This window comes from Salvelinus namaycush, chromosome 7, assembly GCF_016432855.1.
Source record: "Salvelinus namaycush isolate Seneca chromosome 7, SaNama_1.0, whole genome shotgun sequence".
Classification (NCBI taxonomy): Eukaryota; Metazoa; Chordata; class Actinopteri; order Salmoniformes; family Salmonidae; genus Salvelinus; species Salvelinus namaycush.
The window spans coordinates 11882199-11900739 of NC_052313.1; the positions used below are offsets into that span (position 1 = coordinate 11882199).

Consider the following 18541-nt stretch of genomic DNA (forward strand, 5'->3'; position numbering starts at 1 on the left):
TGGGTAGGTGAGTGCAATTAAACAGAAACTTTGCCTTCATCTAGCCACCTTTCAAACCCACAGATTCTCCTCAAGGAAGGAGAGAAAAGGTCTCCCAACACTTTCACCTGGATCACTCCCTCCATTCCTCCCACCTTCTCCCCTGCCCCACCCTTACCTCTCCAACAAACCTATCCATCCTTCTCCCCACCCTCCTCCCTGTCCCACCCTTACCTCTCCAACAAACCTATCCATCCTTCTCCCCACCCTCACCTCTCCAACAAACCTATCCATCCTTCTCCCCTGCACCCTCCCCGCTCATCCCCTTGCCTTGTCCTTCTAGTACTCTTTTCTTGAGGTGGTCCAGCTTGTCGCTGGCTAGCGCCCCCCTGATGGCGGTGAAGAAGGCGCAGTAGTGGGCCGTGTTGTGGAGCATGAGCAGTACTCCAGCCAGCAGCTCATTGGTCACCAGCAGGTGGTGTAGGTATGCCCTCTGGTGGTTCCTGCAGCAGTAGCAGCCACACCCCTCCACCAGGGGACTGAAGTCGTCTCTGTACCTGGAGAGCAGAGGATCACACACACGGACACAGATGAAACAGGAACACACACACATTCCTTAGAATAGAGTGAGAGGGACAGAGGCACACGTGCACACACCAACTGGCACAAACACTAATGGACACAAACCTCTTATCTTTCAGGTTGATCTCAAAAGGAGTCATCTTGGTTTGGTCTTCTTGGCGATTATCAGTTCCATTCTTCTGACCTACAGCAGCTTCGGACTTGTCCAACTCCACAACTGCCAAAATACACACCAATCAAATCAATCCCTTTGGCTACACCCATTCAACTACACCAATCTGATCCATTTACTAAACCCACACATTCCAAAGTCCATAGCAGTCAGATCATGTCCTAAAACCATACATCCTAAACCAATTATGGCCCATTGTGTTGCAATTTCACGATCTTCTCCTTTCCCACAAAGGAATACCAGTATTTGCTGAATTCAAGGCCCCGTCCACCAAAACCCACATTCACCCACAAAAGCATCCCCCCCACACAAGGGAAATTCCTCACCCAACAGCTTCATTAAATTGTTATCAGGCACTTCCATCTAGAGAGAGCAGCTGAGGTCAACTGAAGGGCAAACAGAATGATCCAGTCAGTGTGACAGAGAGAGCCCGAGTTAAAGGTGAAAACAAGAGTGGAGAAAACAACAGGACGGGGGGGGGGGCAAAGGAGGTGAAAAATGGAGAGGAGAGAGAGCGAGAGACAAGTCAGGTCAGGAGGGAATGATAGTAAAGAGAGGGAAGATGAGTTTGACAGATGGCAGGAGAGAGGGGAAAAAAGGGATGGAGGGATGGAGAATAGAGGGAGTGATCTGAAGAGAAAGGGAGGATAGCGAGAATGAGAGAGAGGGCAAGGATGGCAGGTTGTAAGACGAGGGCCTGTGGTGCCAGAGAAGAGGAAGATTGGGGTGAGGGCTGTGACACCACCTCCCCACAGAGCCCTCTAATTAGCTGAGGGGGGATTTGGATGCTGTCTCCTCATTCGCTGATGGACCCCAGTCCTGTCCTAACACTCACCTCCAGTGAACCTCGTTACACTCCCCCGTGCAGAATCGATTAGTGCTATCTGATACTTAAATCGGTCTGATCCTCAACTTCTGAATCTGTTACTTTGGCCTGATATAAAAACGTTTACAGTTCTCAAAGGGAAAATCCCACGGGAGGCTTCAATCATATTGTTTTCTTTTCCTTTATCAGAGATTAACGGCAGGGCGTGATGTAATCAGTTTACTGGGGTAACAGTGACATCGTTCATTGATTTAATTTCACCATCTGACCTGTTGGGTTTGTATCTCCACTCATTTATTTGATTTAACCGAGGGCTAGAAAACGCATACGGCATCTTATCCCCGCAAACACACACACACACGTCTCTATTTATCTTGTTCACACACACAGCAAGGGACGCAATTATAAAGAAAGACACTTTCTATCATATTCACACAGTAATTAAAAAACACACACACACAAAAAAACACTCGCTGGTCTTTGCTGCCATAATTCCCAGTGGTATTGAACTGGAAGCTGGTTGGGAACAAAGTTAGTTGATTAATTCATGATGTTAAGCCAAAGAAGCCTCTCTTCAACAGAGAGATCTGTCTACAGTGGCAGAAGGATCTGAGTGAATTAGAGACTGCTGGACTCTGCTGGACTCCCTGCGGTGAGGGGAAACCCCAACGCCCCATGACTCTTAACTTCATCATCCTCCTCATCATACTGATTAACATCAATTATCTTCAACAGCGTGATCACAGCCTTCGCCCATGAGAGCCCACTGTAATGTTTAATCATGTACAGTGCCTTGCAAAAGTATTAATCCTCGTTGTAATTTTTCCTATTTTGTTGCATTATAACCTGTAATTTAAATGGATTATTATTTGGATTTCATGTAATGGACATACACGAAATAGTACAAATTGGTGAAGTGAAATGCAAAAAAATAAAACACGGAAAAGTGGTGTGTGCATATGTATTCACCCCCTTTGCTATGAAGCCCCTAAATAAGATCTGGTGCAACCAATTACCTTCAGAAGTCACATAATTAGTTAGATTGCACACAGGTGGACTTTATTTAAGTGTCACATCTCAGAATATATACACCTGTTCTGAAAGGCCCCAGAGTCTGCAACATCACTAAGCAAGGGACACCGCCAAGCAAGCGGCACCATGAAGACCAAGGAGCTCTCTAAACAGGTCAGAGACAAAGTTGTGGAGAAGTACAGATCAGGGTTGGGTTACAAAAAAATATCAGAAACTTTGAACATCCCACGGAGCACCATTAAATCCCTTATTAAAAAATGGAAAGAATATAGCACCACAACAAACCTGCCAAGAGAGGGCCGCCCACCAAAACTCACCGACCAGGCGAGGAGGGCATTAATCAGAGATGCAACAAAGAGACCAAAGATAACCCTGAAGGAGCTGTAAAGCTCCACTGCGGAGATTGGAGTATCTGTACATAGGACCACTTTAAGCCATACACTCCACAGAGCTGGGCTTTACAGAAGAGTTGCCAGAAAAATGCCATTGCTTAAAGAAAAAAATAAGCAAACACTGAGTGTTCACTGAAAGGCATATGGGAGACTCCCCAAACATATGGAAGAAGGTACTCTGGTCAGATGAGACTAAAATTGAGCTTTTTGGCCATCAAGGAAAACGCTATTTCTGGCGCAAACCCAACACCTCTCATCACCCGAGAACACAATCCCCACGGTGGTGGTGGCAGCATCATGCTGTGGGGATGTTTTTCATCGGCAGGGACTGGAAAACGGGTCAGAATTGAAAGAATGATGGATGGCGCTGAATACAGGGAAATTCTTGAGGGAAACCTGTTTGTCTTCCAGAGATTTAAGCTGGGACAGAGGTTCACCATCCAGCAGGACAATGACCCAAAGCATACTGCTAAAACAACACTTGAGTGGTTTAAGGGGAAACATTTAAATGTCTTGAAATGGCCTAGTCAAATCCCAGACCTCAATCCAATTGAGAACCTGTGTTATGACTTCGATTGCTGTACCTCAGCAGAACCCATCCAACTTGAAGGAGCTGGAGCAGTTTTGCCTTGAAGAAGGGACAAAAATTCCAGTGGCTAGATGTTCCAAGCTTATAGAGACATACCTCAAGAGACTTTCAGCTGTAATTGCTGCAAAAAAGGTGGCTCTACAAAGTATTGACTTTGGGGGGGGTGAATAGATGCACACTCAAGTTTAATATTTTTTTTTATAATAATTCTTGTTTGTTTCATAATAAAAAATATTTTGCATCTTCAAAGTGGTAGGCATGTTGTGTAAATCAAATGATACAAACCCCCCTAAAATCAATTTTAATTCCAGGTTGTAAGGCAACAAAATAAGAAAAATGCCAAAGGGGGTGAATACTTCGCAAGCCACTGTACATTTTCAAATCAACGCAACGAGCGTACTGGGATTAGTATCAATCCCACACAAATCATCAACCTAACGTCACAGACATCATTTTAACAAAACACTGTCTGTCACGTTAGTCACTGACACCATCACACACACACACGACGAGTCCGACACGGGTTCTGAAAGGTCCGGATAGGTGTAACAATATAATGCTACAGGCTTAGGCAGACCTACAACCAGGCCCAGAGGATGTTTCTCCTTCATGACGACACCTATCCAGTGTTTCAGAGCTGTAACCACTGTAGCAAAACAAGGTAGTGAAAGGGGCTGAATGGAGCGGGTCCATGGTTCTGACAGTACTGTATCACACCTGTCAATGTGGAGCGGGTCCATGGTTCTGACAGTACTGCATCACAGCTGTCAGTGGTCCATGGTTCTGACAGTACTGCATCACACCGGTCAGTGGTCTATGGTTCTGACAGTACTGCATCACACCTGTCAGTGGTCCATGGTTCTGACAGTACTGCATCACACCGGTCAGTGGTCTATGGTTCTGACAGTACTGCATCACACCTGTCAGTGGTCCATGGTTCTGACAGTACTGCATCACACCTGTCAGTGGTCCATGGTTCTGACAGTACTGCATCACAGCTGTCAGTGGTCTATGGTTCTGACAGTACTGCATCACACCGGTCAGTGGTCTATGGTTCTGACAGTACTGTATCACACCTGTCAGTGTGGAGCGGGTCCATGGTTCTGACAGTACTGCATCACAGCAGTCAGTGGTCTATGGTTCTGACAGTACTGTATCACAGCTGTCAGTGGTCTATGGTTCTGACAGTACTGCATCACAGCTGTCAGTGGTCCATGGTTCTGACAGTACTGCATCACAGCTGTTAATGTGTTCTCAAAACATCACAAGTAGGCAGCAGAATGAAAATAATTGAATTGGGTGGCATCTGATGCACCCCCATTTGTTTAAGTCATTCAAGTAGCTGGCCACATAAGGGTTAGTAGTCAGCTATTTGGCGCTTATGGAACACACAGACCTGTTGGGGGTGCCTGTACACCTGTACCTGCTGCCTCTGGGTCAGTGGTGATGTTGAAAGGGAAGGTGAGAGCACAGCCTCGCTCTGTCACCTGGAAGGGGAAGAAGCTCTCAAACAGGTCCACTCCCACCTCCACGCACGCCAGCACCTCGTCTGGCCGCCCCACACCCTGCAGCAGCCTGACAGACAGAAAGAGAGAGGCAGGCGGGCAAACAGACAGAAACGTATTACACTGTTGATCAATGATTGAATTATCAGACAAACTGAAAGAAACTCTTACCCATCTCTCTTTTCTATCAGTGTTATCCCTGAAGCACTACAGATGCAGCATCTCTCCCTCTCTCTCTCTCTCTCTCTCACACGCACACACACACCAAAATCAATACAAAAACTGAACATCCATACACAGAACACATGCATGCTCATAGCAGACAGAAAAAAACAGATTGCATCCCCCCATCCTCCTGAAACCCATTCCCCACTAAACCACCTCGGTCTCAAAATAACTCACTTTTCACCCTCACTCTGTCTACTCCACTGCCTCGAGTTTCCAGGGTCAAACTAATTTACCATCCCATAATGGTGGCCAGAGGGCGGGAGTGGATATCCCAGCACCACCACAACTCAGGGGCAGGCTGACCCAGCACAGGCCCGATGGAGCCTCTTTTCATTAAGGAAACGTAGTACGGCCCAAAGGGAGCGTCTGGGGGTCTCTGATACGACCTGCAGCACCACTGTCTCTCTCCACTACTCCTTCTCCACCCCAGAGCCCCAGTCGGCTCCCTCACCTCCAGGGCAAGGAGGAATAGGACAGAGGTCTCCCCAGCACCGGGGCACTGGGAAGCAGGCTGAGTTCAGTGGGGAGTCTACTCTCTAGCCAGACCAGTATTCCCAGTGTGGCTGGAAGAAGAGTGGGAACGGGGTTGCCATGGCTCCCAGAAGGGATGGCAGGGGTTGCCATGGTTTCCTGGAGATTCTGAGTGAGCATTATGAGCGCAGAGTGATGGAAGGATAGAGGGAGGGGTGTCCGTCTTCCTCTTAGTCTCCCACTGTAAGAGTAACAGCAGTCCACTAGGGGGTTTTAGGGTTGAGTGTGTGCGGGGTTGGATTTAATAATAGTGTATAATATGGGTGGTGGGGTGGGGGTCGCCGTGTTTTCACCAGGGGTTGGAACTGAAATTATTTTTCCAAACTTTTAGTTCGTTAAGTTCCGTTCCACTGTTCCGACCTGCAAAATAAAGTCCAGAACCAGTACCGGTTATATCGTTGCTTTGTTGGTTTCTGTAAAAAAAAAAATTACATTAGCTCGACCTTAAATTACTTCACCAATCAGTGCGGACAGAGCAGCTTGCTATAAGCGGGCAAGTTATAGTTTTTTTAGTCTAGGCAGCCGATGCATGGGCGCTATCGGCTGCCTAGGCTATAGTTGTTTACATGCACTATGGACAGACAAGTATAGGGCGCGAGATACGACTGAAATTTTGAGGGTGGGGAGAGGGCGAGAGAGGGTGGAGGAGGGCATTGTTATGACATGCATTATCTGAACTAGGCCCACAGAATTATACCTAGGAAGGAGCAGCTTCTATGAAAGAACTTTGAATGTCTTTACACTGCAGAGACTTGGCTTAGTGTTGGGACAGGCTAGCTAACAAGCTTGTGTGTGCAGAGCGGCACAATAATTAAAAACACGTCTTACCTTTTCGTAGTTAATAAATCCAATGTGAAACGTGATAACTATAGCATCCGTAACTAGCATGGAAAAAGTTCATCCATTCTTCTCTAATTAAACATTTCTCCCTAATTTCGGAATCACACTTTGGCTACCTTGGCCTAAGCTTCGGCGGGGGGAGGGGCAGGTAGCCTAAACATGCACTGCACAATATAGATGACTTTTCTTCCTGGTTCTGATTCTGTTACTCTAAAAATGTATTTATTTTTCGGTTCTGTTCCCTGAACCGTTTCCAACCCCTGGTTTTCACAGGTGTCACATGATCACTCAATTATAGCCATTAATTGGTCAGTCAGTCCTCACCCCTCACCTGGTCCCTGCTGTACATTCTAAAATCAGTCTGAGTGGCGAGAGAGAAGAGCCAGACTGCAGACGAGAGACAAAGAGGAGTAGAGAGAGGGAATAGACAGACTGGAACAGAGGAGAGAAGAGACCGAGAGGAGTAGAGAGAGGGAATAGACAGACTGGAACAGAGGAGGGAAGAGACCGAGAGGAGTGGAGAGGGAGATAATTAAAAAGTGTTAAAGGAGGTATGGATTGTTTTTGAAGAGCATCCTGCTTTGGGGGGTGGAGTGAGGGAAGGAGAAACACAAATAATTGGTGCTGTAAGGGGAGGAGGAGTGAGTCAGGGAAGGAGAGAGAGTGGGATGAAGGTGCATTCATATTTAGGGTTTATGGGAGTGTAGGTGTAGACAGGGTGAGTAAGAAGGGGAAAAGCTGGCAACTGGAGCTGGTGTGGAGGGGCACTTAAACCTGATTTTAGGCTAGACTTCGCTAGCTAGAGCGTATGAAGCGTTAATGGGAAGGGTTGCCAACTCTGTAGCTTTGATATATGTCATTGTGACATTTCAGACTCCTGCCAGCAACTTTTCTTCCCTCTGAAAGCGATTAGCAACATATTCAGATACTTTTTTAAAGGCAGCCTCAGTTTTTCCTCTGAGAGATGTTGATAGATTTACCAACTAACTTTTACTGCCGTGAAGCAGCCGAGAGGAGGGAGAGAGAGAGTGGGAGAGAGCAGCTGCCTGAGGCAGAGCTGCAGCACACACACACAATGTGCTGACAAAGAGCACATCGTTCTGTTTTGACAGTTTAGTCATAATAGACAAAACATAGTGGGATATGTCATTCCTGCCAATGCCCCCTACAGAGGGAGCTGTTATGTCACAAGCTTATAGACCCCTTTCCAGTACACGACACACTGATGTCACGCACAGATGCGAGCAACTCTTGGCTGCAGTGAGGGAGCCATCGCCATCTGCGCCCATTCAACAGATTTACGTTTGTATTACTTCTAAACAAAATAACTTTTTGGGGTTCTCATACGATTAAAATGTTTTGATTATTGCTTGAACATTAGCTAAGATTATATTTGGTTGTTATCTTTGCAAAATAACTATTTTGGATGCAGCATTTGTTAGCTAGAATGCTAACGCTCATTGACATTGGCTGTAACAAAAGCTAGCAAATGGGTTTTTAAGTATAATTCAGTTGATTTGCGATGATGACGCAAACATTATATTAAACAGGACATTCATGCAAGCTTTAAAATCCAATTATAATCCAAAAGTAGTGTGAAATACACTCATAAGCAAATAAATATGAACTATTAAGAACTCCCATGTGTTCTGCCACCAACTTCTGCGCATTGCCCTTGTGAAACAATATTTTCTAACACAGAAAGGGGTCTGTGATGCATCCATGTAGTGCCTATGAAGAGTTTTTGTATGCTATATAGCCTTTATAAGACGAACATTTGTTTAAGGGTGGACCACACACACACCTGGGTTTGTCCTCAGGCAGCTCCTTGATGACGGCAGTGATGAGCTGGGTCCGGAGGTGTGTCTCCATGGCTGCAGTATGGAGCCCGTCCAGACAGAATCCTCCTACTGGCCGCTTGGCCGTCTCCCTGGCCGACCGCACCCTCTCCTCCAGCACATCTCCTCCCTCCACCACCCCCAACACCTCCACCCCACTCAGCTCCTGGAGACCACAGAGAAAGACAGGGTTCATACACATTTTGACAGATGGAATTGTATGACTTCTCCATGACTTTTAACCAGATTTCCATGACCAACAATTGGCGGCCTCTCTATGTACAGAAGGTCTAAAATAGTAAGCGTAATGTGGTATCAACACTGGGAGGCTGCTCTCTGATTCCATGTACCATCTCCTGTCTCTGAGCAAGGCACCTCCCACAAAGTAGAATACCTGTTAGGCAACTGTATAAAACATGTGGTCAACCCTCAGACTGGAGAGCTACTGGGTGTGCAGGCTTCTGATCAAGCCCTGCTCAAACACGTCAGACAGTTTATCAGGGTCGGTTGAGCAGCTTACTTCTAAAATGTAGTTTGCTAGAGGAGGACAATAATAAAAGCCTGTACACCCATTGGCTCTCCTGGAGGATGGTTGACCACCCTTGATGTAAAACATTGCAACCAAATACATTTTATGCCTTTTTTAAGTAAGTCACTCATTCAATATATTATAGATAAAGAATCCACACATTTTCTTCAGTCCTATTTAGCTACCTTAGAAGTGTTTACTTTGCAGGCTGACTAGCATCTATTGAGTTACAATGCCTCATAAACTGGATGCATCTACAAAATAAGATCCACATAATCCAAAATAAAATGGTACATCTCACAAATTTTCCAAAAATGAAATGTTCCCGATTCAAATTATTCTGATTCACATGATTCAATTCAACGTGATTCAACCGAACCCCAACTAATAAAATGGCAAAGTCAATTGTTCGTTTCATTAAAAAATTGTTGAAATGAATCAAATAATTAGTTCAAAAAAGTAAATCAACTTTGCATTTAGTTTTATTTAACTAGGCAAGTCAGTAAAACAAATAATTATATATATATATATATTTTTTTTTACAATGATGGCCTACCAAAAGCCTTCCTGTGGGGCTGGGGGATTAAAAATAAAATAAAAATATTGGACAAAACACACACGACGGTATGGCCTTATTCACAAGTGTCAGTGAACATGTATAGCTTAACGGTTAACTAGCGGGTACAAAATACAGTTGAAGTCGGAAGTTTACATACACCTTAGCCAAATACATTTAAACTCAGTTTGTCACAATTCCTGACATTTAATCCTAGTAAAAAATCGGTCAGTTAGGATTACCACTTTGTTTTAAGAATGTGAAAATGTCAGAATAATAGTAGAGAGAATTATTTATTTCAGCTTTTATTTCTTTCATCACATTCCCAGTGTGTCAGAAGTTTACATACATTCAATTAGTATTTGGTAGCATTGCCTTTAAATTGTTCAACTTGGGTCAAACGTTTTGGGTAGCCTTCCACAAGCTTCCCACAATAAGTTGGGTGAATTTTGGTCCATTCCTCCTGACAGAGCTGGTGTAACCGAGTCGGGTTTGTAGGACTCCTTGCTCGCACACGCCTTTTCAGTTCTGCCCACACATTTTCTATAGGATTGAGGTCAGGGCTTTGTGATGTCCACTCCAATACCTTGACTTTGTTGTCCTTAAGCATTTTGACACAACTTTGGAAGTATGCTTGGGGTCATTGTCCATTTGGAAGACCCATTTGCAACCAAGCTTTAACTTCCTGACTGAAGTCTTGAGATGTTGCTTCAATATATCCACATAATTTTCCTGCCTCATGATGCCATCTATTTTGTGAAGTGCACCAGTACCTCCTGCAGCAAAGCACCCCCACAACATGATTCTGCCACCCCTGTGCTTCACGGTTGGGATGGTGTTCTCCGGCTTGCAAGCCTCCCCCTTTTTCCTCCAAACATAACGATGGTCATTATTGTCAAACAGTTCTATTTTTGTTTCATCAGACCAGAGGACATTTCTCCAAAAACTGCAATCTTTGTCCCCATGTGCAGTTGCAAACCGTGTCTGGGTTTTTTATGGCGGTTTTGGAGCAGTGGCTTCTTCCTTGCTGAGCGGCCTTTCAGGTTGTCGATATAGGACTCGTTTTACTGTGAATATAGATACTTTTGTACCCGTTTCCTCCAGCATCTTCACAAGGTCCTTTGCTTTTGTTCTGGGATTGATTTGCACTTTTTGCACCAAAGTACATTCATCTCTAGGAGACAGAACCCGTCTCCTTCCTGAGCTGTATGACGGCTGTGTGGTCCCATGGTGTTTATACAGGTGAACGTGGTACCTTCAAGCGTTTGGAAATTGTTCCCAAGGATGAACCAGACTTATGGAGGTCCACAATTCTTTTCCTGAGGTCTTGGCTGATTTCTTTTGATTTTAATTTTCTGGAATTTTCCAAGCTGTTTAAAGGCACAGTCAACTTAGTGTGTGTAAACTTCTGACCCACTGGAATTGTGATACAGTGAATTATAAGTGAAATAATCTGTCTGTAAACAATTGTTGGAAAAATTACTTGTGTCGTGCACAAAGTAGATAACCTAACCGACTTGCCAAAACTAGTTTGTTAACAAGAAATTTGTGGAGTGGTTGAAAAACAAGTTTTAATGACTCCAACCTAAGTGTATGTAAACTTCCAACTGTATGTTTTGAATTGTCTACCTACCTAGTTAGTCTGTTCTCTATCACATTTTATAGGCCTGCTACCTGCTGCTGCTGATTTGTCCGACTGTCTCTCTCTCCTTGAGCAAGAGCCCACTCGTCTCACACAAACAGACACACTTTGTCATTTCGAACCTGGCTGATATGTTTATTTGACTGTTAAAATATATAACTGTGAATAAATAAATTACATTAAACAGAAATGTAATTAATTCTATGACTTTTCCTAAACTTTTTCGGATTTTATATTAAAATTCCATGACTTTTCCAGGATTTTCATGACCGTAAACACACTGGAAAGGGTGAGAGAGAGACAGAGATATTTTGACAGTAAAAGTAGCCCGTGTCTGTACAGTATACTTATAAATGTAAGTGAAGCTTTTAATTGAATTCCTCTAATACTGGGAGCATCATCATGGCCTTGTGTGAGGCTCCAGCAGCATCAGTCCCAGACAGACCTGTGTTTTGTGGTGGAGCAGCAGACACTCATCCAGGTGGGCCAGGGTGCGGTCCACTGACTTGCGGACCCTCTTGCGAGAAGTGTTGATCTGCCAAGTCTCTCCGTCTGCCATGCTCTGGTACAGGTCTGGCTGGACAGCCTTCTGAAGAGCCATGAACTTCGCAACCGTCAGCTCAATACGACCGCCACTACCCCACACAGACACCGTCTGGAACAAACACAGACAGTGTTAGCGCAGATAGAATAACGAGCCAGATAATTCACCGGATGTAATTCATCCTCTTGGCGTTTCCTCTCAGTAGCAAATATGGTGATGAAAGGAAGCACAGTGGCCGGCAGTGGGAGAAGATGGAATGAGAAGGGTTTTGGCCGACATTCTGCACATTTTCTCACCGATAAAACATTTGATCTTAATACGGTTTTCTGTTCCCAAAACTATCTTGATATACAGTGCTTTAGGAAAGTATTCAGACACCTTGACTTTTTCCACATTTTGTTACATTACAGCCTTATTTTAAAATGGATTTTGCAAATGTATTACAAATTAATAACACCTTATTTACATAAGTAATCAGACCCTTTGCTATGAGACTCGAAATTGAGCTCAGGTGCATCCTGTTACCATTGATCATCCTTGAGATGTATCTACAACTTGGAGTCCACCTGTGGTAAATTCAATTGATTGGACATGATTTAGAAAGGCACTCACCTGTCGATATAAGGTCCCACAGTTGATAGTGCATGTCAGAGCAAAAACCAAGCCATGAGGTGGAAGGAATTCTCCGTAGAGCTCCGAGACAGGATTGTGTCGAGGCACAGTTCTGCGGAAGGGTACCAAAAACATTTCTGCAGCATTGAAGGTACCCAAGAACACACCGGCCTCCCTCATTCTTAAATGGAATAAGTTTGGAACCACCAGACTCTTCCAAGAGCTGGCCGCCCGGCCAAACTGAGCAATCGGGGGAGAAGGGCATTGGTCAGGGAGGTGACCAAGAACCCAATGGTCACTCTGACAAAGCTCCTGTATGGAGATGGAAGAACCTTCCAGAAGGATAACCATCTCTGCAGCACTCCACCAATCAGGCCTTTATGGTAGAGTGGCCAGACGGAAGCCACTCCTCAGTAAAAGGCCCACTTGGAGTTTGCCAAAAGGCACCTAAAGGAGTCTTAGACCATGAGAAACAAGATTCTCTGGTCTGATGAAACCAAGTTTGAACTCTTTGGCCTGAATGCCAAGCGTCACATCTGGAGGAAACCAGACACCATCCCTACAGTGAATCATGGTGGCAGCATCATGCAGTGGGGATGTTTTTCAGTGGCAGGGACTGGGAGACTAGTCAGGATCGAGGCAAAGATGAACGGAGCAAAGTACAGAGAGATCCTTGATGAAAACCTGCTCTAGAGCGCTCAGGACCTCAGACTTGGGTGACGGTTCACCTTCCAACAGGACAACAACTGTAAGCACACAGAAAAGACAACGCAGGAGTGGCTTCGGGATAAGTCTCTGAATGTCCTTGTGTGGCCCAGCCAGAGCCTGGACTTGAACCGGATCAAACATGTCTGGAGAGACCTGAAAATAGCTGTGTAATGACACTCCCCATCCAACCGGACAGAGCTTGAGAAGATCTGCAGAAGACTGGGAGAAACTACACAAATACAGGTGTGCCAAGCTTGTAGCGTCATACCCAAGAAGACTTGAGGCTGTAATCGCTGCCAAAGGTGCTTCAACAAAGTACTGAGTAAAGGGTCTCAATACTTACGTAAATTACATTTTTCCTGTTTATTTTTTTTATTTTTTATAAATTTGCAAACATTTAAAAAATCAAAGTTATTGCTTTGTCATTGTGGGGTAGATTTATGAGAAACAAAATGTAATACATTTTAAAATATGGCTGTAATGTAACAATGTGGAAAAAGTTAAGGGGTCTGAATACTTTCCAAATGCACTGTAGTTATAACAATCTATGTTGTTAGTGTCAACTCTGACACATACAACTACACACACACAATCACACTTAACTCCCAGAAATGTAAAGCATTTAGACAGACACCAATGCTTAGTCTAAAATATCATTTTTGCTGGATAAGTAGAACCTCAAACATGACCTCTGACCTTGTTGGTGATGTGACCTGGGGGGCATGAGGTAGCAGGGTCGTGGAGGGAGCAGTACAACACTGTGTCATGAAGACCTGTGAAAGGTAAACCGCAGTATTAAAGCATGCATAACACTTCATTCATCCTACTGCAGAACACACAGCACAGCCGGTCCAGTAGCATGAGTAAAAGACGCATCGACTAATAGTCTACACAGCAGCAGGAGGCAGATACATAGATTTGTTGGTAATGTCAGATAGTTAGTTCATTCTGTTAAATACACACTGGAAGCCATGCAAGAGAGGAGGCGTGGCCTTATCAGAGGCCAGCTGTGAGAGAAGATCAGAAGGTGACAAAACCAGAACCTAAACAAAAGCAATAAGCACTTGCAGGCGGTGGCACGATCACTTTTAATTACCCAATCAGGTTGCTCCCTCCCTGCCTCAAGACACAATGTAATAATTTCCTGCGTGTGAACAAGTGCTGGGACGCTAATTATATTTTCTCATTTCAACTTGGCTTGCCCAGGGGCAGGAAACAGCTCAGTGGTGCCACACTACAGCCAGCCATCTCTGTTAAAGAGTGATGACTTTTGACTTTCCTACATGAGGGCTGTTTCAAAGCTATTCGGGACTTATGAAGCATACATTCAGAGCTCTAAGAAAGGGCTAAGGCCGATTGTGCTTTTCAACAATGCACTTCTGCCTCTTCCATTCAAATATTCAGCAACGAAGTGATGTACTTTTCTCTTTATGTCAACTGCTTTCTAGTTAAGCTGAGACAAAATGTATAGAAAGTTCTGTACATGTGTTCATGTTAAAAACTAAAGACACTTTCACTTACTTTCATTAATGTGTGGTCACTCAGTAAAGCATGTCTAATTGGATATGCTCTAAGCATATGAATGCATGACATGTTCGACTTTCCTACTGCAACGGCACAGTCAGTGTAGAGCGGACAGTAGATGTAGTGAGTTGGTGGGTATAATTTGTGGAACGTTCAAACAGGAATCTGTTACAAAAACTTCTTAAATTACAAGGTTGCCAACAAACAACGCATACAAAGTTGTATAGCGGCAGAATAAGATACCGGGTAGGGCGTGGGCTATTTCATTAAGTTTTTCACTCACCTTGTTTATTCCGAAAAATGTCTGTCCTCACTCTGGTAGCCTATGGACAAACACTAAGAATAAGCTACCTTATTGAATTGATGCCTATTCGGCAGCTAGTTAGCTAGGTGAATTGAGCATGCTACTTTGTATGCGTTGTTTGTTGGCAACCTTGTACTTTACCAAGTTTTTGGAACAGATTCCTGTTGCAATGTTCCACAAATTATATTCACCCGTAGTGAGGCATAATATCAACAAGAATAGTCAGTGCCAACCTGCAAACTTCCTGACTCCCTCCTTGAACTCCTCCAATACTTCCTGGTGTTCCGCTCTAAAGGAAGTACACACAAAGCAAGTACTTGAAATACTATTTTGATGTGTGTGTGTTAGAGAGAGACAGGGAAAGAGTGTGCTAATGGAAGAGGCTCTCACAGTGTGTTCAGGGTGAGCTGTGTGACAGAGGGCAGGTTGTTCAGTGTGTGCAAAGTGTCCTGGGTGAGGTGTGGCACGGTGCCGCAGCGGGTGTACAGCAGGCACCCCGGCACCTCTAGGGAGTGCTGTCCTGCCCTGCCCAGTCCCGTCAACACACCTAGCCGACAGCCCTGCACCACCAGGGACAGCTCCAACTTCATCCTGCCTGACAGACAGGAGCAAAACAAGGGGGATGATGACAGATGATGAAAGAGAGTGGGCTTGTTTGATATCGACTGACTGATCTACTACTCATTATTTGTAGATCAGTCAGTCAAAATATACCCACAATGCATCACAGATTTGATGCCCTCTAACACGCAAGTGTGAAAGATGGAGTATTGACATTTGTGGTGCAAGTAGAAAGGCATATTATAAGCATATAATAGAACATAATAGAAACGGATGATGCCAGTAATTAACAGATGTTTACGGTTTAAATGTTTGTCCATACATACTATGGCCAAAATGGGAAAACAACTGGCTAGCTTGACGATGTTGTTAGCAATCGCTATCACTACTGTAGCTAAATTCAGTGGCGTTTTTAATAGTCCAGCATAATAAATGTTTACATTTGTCTGATTTTCGAAAACCTAGACAAAGCTCAACAGGATAAAGTAACGTTTTGATATTTTCAAAACATAGTAATTGAACATTAAGCATCTTTCGCTTACCAGGAACCAAAGCACGTGAAAACTACACGTCGCGGAGTTATGAACGGCGCACGCACTCCAGTCACTTCCATTATACGTCATCATTTTCGGAGCTTGCAGAGAGAGGGTCGTCACTATTTAACAAATCCCCATTCATAATTATGGTTGAAGCTCGCCTATTTGTACAATTTATCTTATTAAAATCTGTTGCTGCCCCTAACCGTATGCCTAAACCTAACCTTAAATTAAGACTAAAAAGCACATCTTAGTTTACATAAATGTGTACGATATTTTGACTTTGTGGCTGTGGTAACTAGTGACAATTTGCAGAGCTCTCATTACAAAACCTAATTTGCTGTTGAATAAACAGTGTGTGCATACATTATAACATCTGCAAACCCTTTCTGTGGGACTATGATAATGCTGTGTGGACTTTTGCAAATTCAATCAAGGTTGATTTGGGGTCTATTTTTACAACACAGTCAAACGTTCAACATTTGGGGAGGGATCCAAAGTTACTATAGTTACCAAAGGGACGCTTCTGTTGAAAAAAGGTTGGAATGGGACTTGTAGTTTACTAATGCCACTGTCAAGCAAACAGTGCGTTTGAGAAACGTGGCTATTGACTACATTACCAAGACATCTCGTTCTATTTTCAGCGCACTAGCAAACAGCAGAACAGCATGGAGCTAGCTACATCACTTTTGGATTAGCTTCAGATACCTATTTCAGTGCAAAATTAGACTTCTAACTAAGTATTTTTTTTGCTGTAAGCGTAGCTAGTGCTATGAGTAGTTAATATAAATTATGCACCAAGTACAATTGTATTCCTCTGTATTAATTAGGTAATAAGTGGCAGCTAATTTGGCGTCAGAAATGGCATACCCACATAACCCTGATATTTTTCGCTGGAAAAGAGTTACTAAGACTAAAAAGCCCACTGCAGATAAGGTACGGTGTTATTGTCAATATACTGTATGTGTGCACTGTGTGTGTGTCTGGGTGAGTGAGAGAGAAGTTTACAGTTTAATTTGCTATTTTTGACAGGTATGAGGTAAAGAAGTAAAATATTGTTGAGTGTCAACTAAACTTAAAGTGAATCAAAAATCATTAATTGATTACCTCGAACTGATCTTTCAATGCATGATCAAAAACTGCATGACTGCAAACAAAACTTTCAAAGGCCTGGTGCAGTCAAAAACATGATTTGCCTTTATTACATTTTTTTTTTGTATTTTACTCCACTTTTTTCGTGATATCCAATTGCGATCCAATTACGATCTTGTCTCATCACTGCAATTCCCCAACGGGCTCGGTAGACGCGAAGGTCAAGTCATGCGTCCTCCGAAACATGACCCGCCACACCGCGCTTCTTAACACCAGCGCTTCTTAACCTGGAAGCCAGACAACCGAAGTCAGCCTGCAGGCTACAATTATGCTAATGCCATTTTAGTGTAAGAGCTGTTTAAAAAGACCGCCTGAAATTTCAGCCTGTTTTGTTGGGATGGCGTTTTGGCCTGCGTGGTGACATCACCAGGTGGCAAATTAGTTAATAGACCAATAAGAGAGTTCCAAGCCTCTCCGCCATTAACAGCTTATTTTCAATGTTCCCCTCTGCACTCAGACAGTCCAAGCTAAATTCTTACTTGAGAAATTGCTCTTTGCTAAGAAGCAATTTTTAAATTGTATTTTTACCATTTTAATTGAAAACAATCACAGCAAGGTACTTAATTGTTACCCAGAAATTATTTAATATTGAGATAAAAACAGCTGTGTTGGACCTTTAAATATATTCAACTGTATCATATTTTCTGTCTCCATCTCTCAGACATTTCCTTACTGGAAGAAACCTATCGAGATGGGTAAACCATAATGAAAGTGCCCTCAAAGCTATCTTTAGAAATAAAGTGGGGCTTCAGAATGTATGGATTTATACATCCCAGTGACTGGAGAAGGCTGAAGAAGCCCTTACAGTTTAAATGGCCTTTTTTATGTCGTGACTTGACTTTAATTAACATGAATCTGAAGACTGTTATTTAGCTAATTAACTATGTTTAATTGTTACCCGATTAAATTAATAATGTAACAATTAACTCATTAGGATCTGGGGCACCACGAGAGCGATTCTTTAAAGAGTTACCATCTCCCGAATTAAGCTCAAAGATCTTTACCTATCATCTCTATAAACAGTCAACTTATTAATCATAACCTCGTATCATATCCCCATTCTGAACAGTCGTAACCTCCTTGCATCTGCAAAAATCCGAGCACCGGTTATTGACTGAAGATTTAATACGCTGAAAACAGGTCCCTAGCGGAATGACGGCAACATGGCTGCTTGTTAAAGAAGAGATGAAGAGAGAGAGAGAGGGACAGAGACACTTAACATTGGTACATTCAGAGACTATTTTCACCTACAGTAACCATATACTTTGCACACGAACCGCCGCCCGCTTTAAGTAAGAAATCATGAATGTATTTACGTGAAATGCCTGGGTTCGCCGGAGATCTCCTTGGAAAGGGGGT

At 43.6% G+C, this 18541-nt stretch overlaps 2 protein-coding genes across 2 annotated transcripts in view; one reads left to right on the top strand and one right to left on the bottom strand.

The window, feature by feature from the left end:
- Nucleotides 1-265: 265 nt before the first annotated feature.
- LOC120050600 (queuine tRNA-ribosyltransferase accessory subunit 2-like) lies at nt 266-16093 on the bottom strand. The gene is made up of 9 exons (XM_038997192.1): nt 16037-16093; nt 15324-15528; nt 15167-15222; nt 13802-13878; nt 11687-11896; nt 8481-8680; nt 4996-5147; nt 667-778; nt 266-536 (listed from the first exon to the last, which is right to left on the bottom strand). The coding sequence occupies exons 2-9, from the start codon at nt 15521-15523 to the stop codon at nt 266-268; spliced, it is 1278 nt and encodes a 425-aa protein (XP_038853120.1). The 5' UTR covers nt 15524-15528; nt 16037-16093.
- A 798-nt stretch (nt 16094-16891) lies between these two features.
- LOC120050601 (coiled-coil domain-containing protein 191-like) overlaps nt 16892-18541 on the top strand; it is a 37551-nt gene continuing 35901 nt past the window's right edge. The window contains exon 1 of the mRNA XM_038997193.1: nt 16892-16966. Coding sequence (XP_038853121.1) covers nt 16892-16966 — 75 coding nt within the window. The remainder of the gene's footprint in view (nt 16967-18541) is intronic.

Bases quoted from the DNA above. Each gene is read 5' to 3' on its own strand.
- LOC120050600 (XM_038997192.1), bottom strand. From the start codon at position 15,523: ATGAAGTTGGAGCTGTCCCTGGTGGTGCAGGGCTGTCGGCTAGGTGTG. The intron at 15,223-15,323 runs GTGAGAGCCTCT...TACTTCCTTTAG, and splicing joins CAGCTCACCCTGAACACACT to AGCGGAACACCAGGAAGTAT. The intron at 8,681-11,686 runs GTCTGTCTGGGA...TGTGGTCTCCAG, and splicing joins TGCTCCACCACAAAACACAG to GAGCTGAGTGGGGTGGAGGT.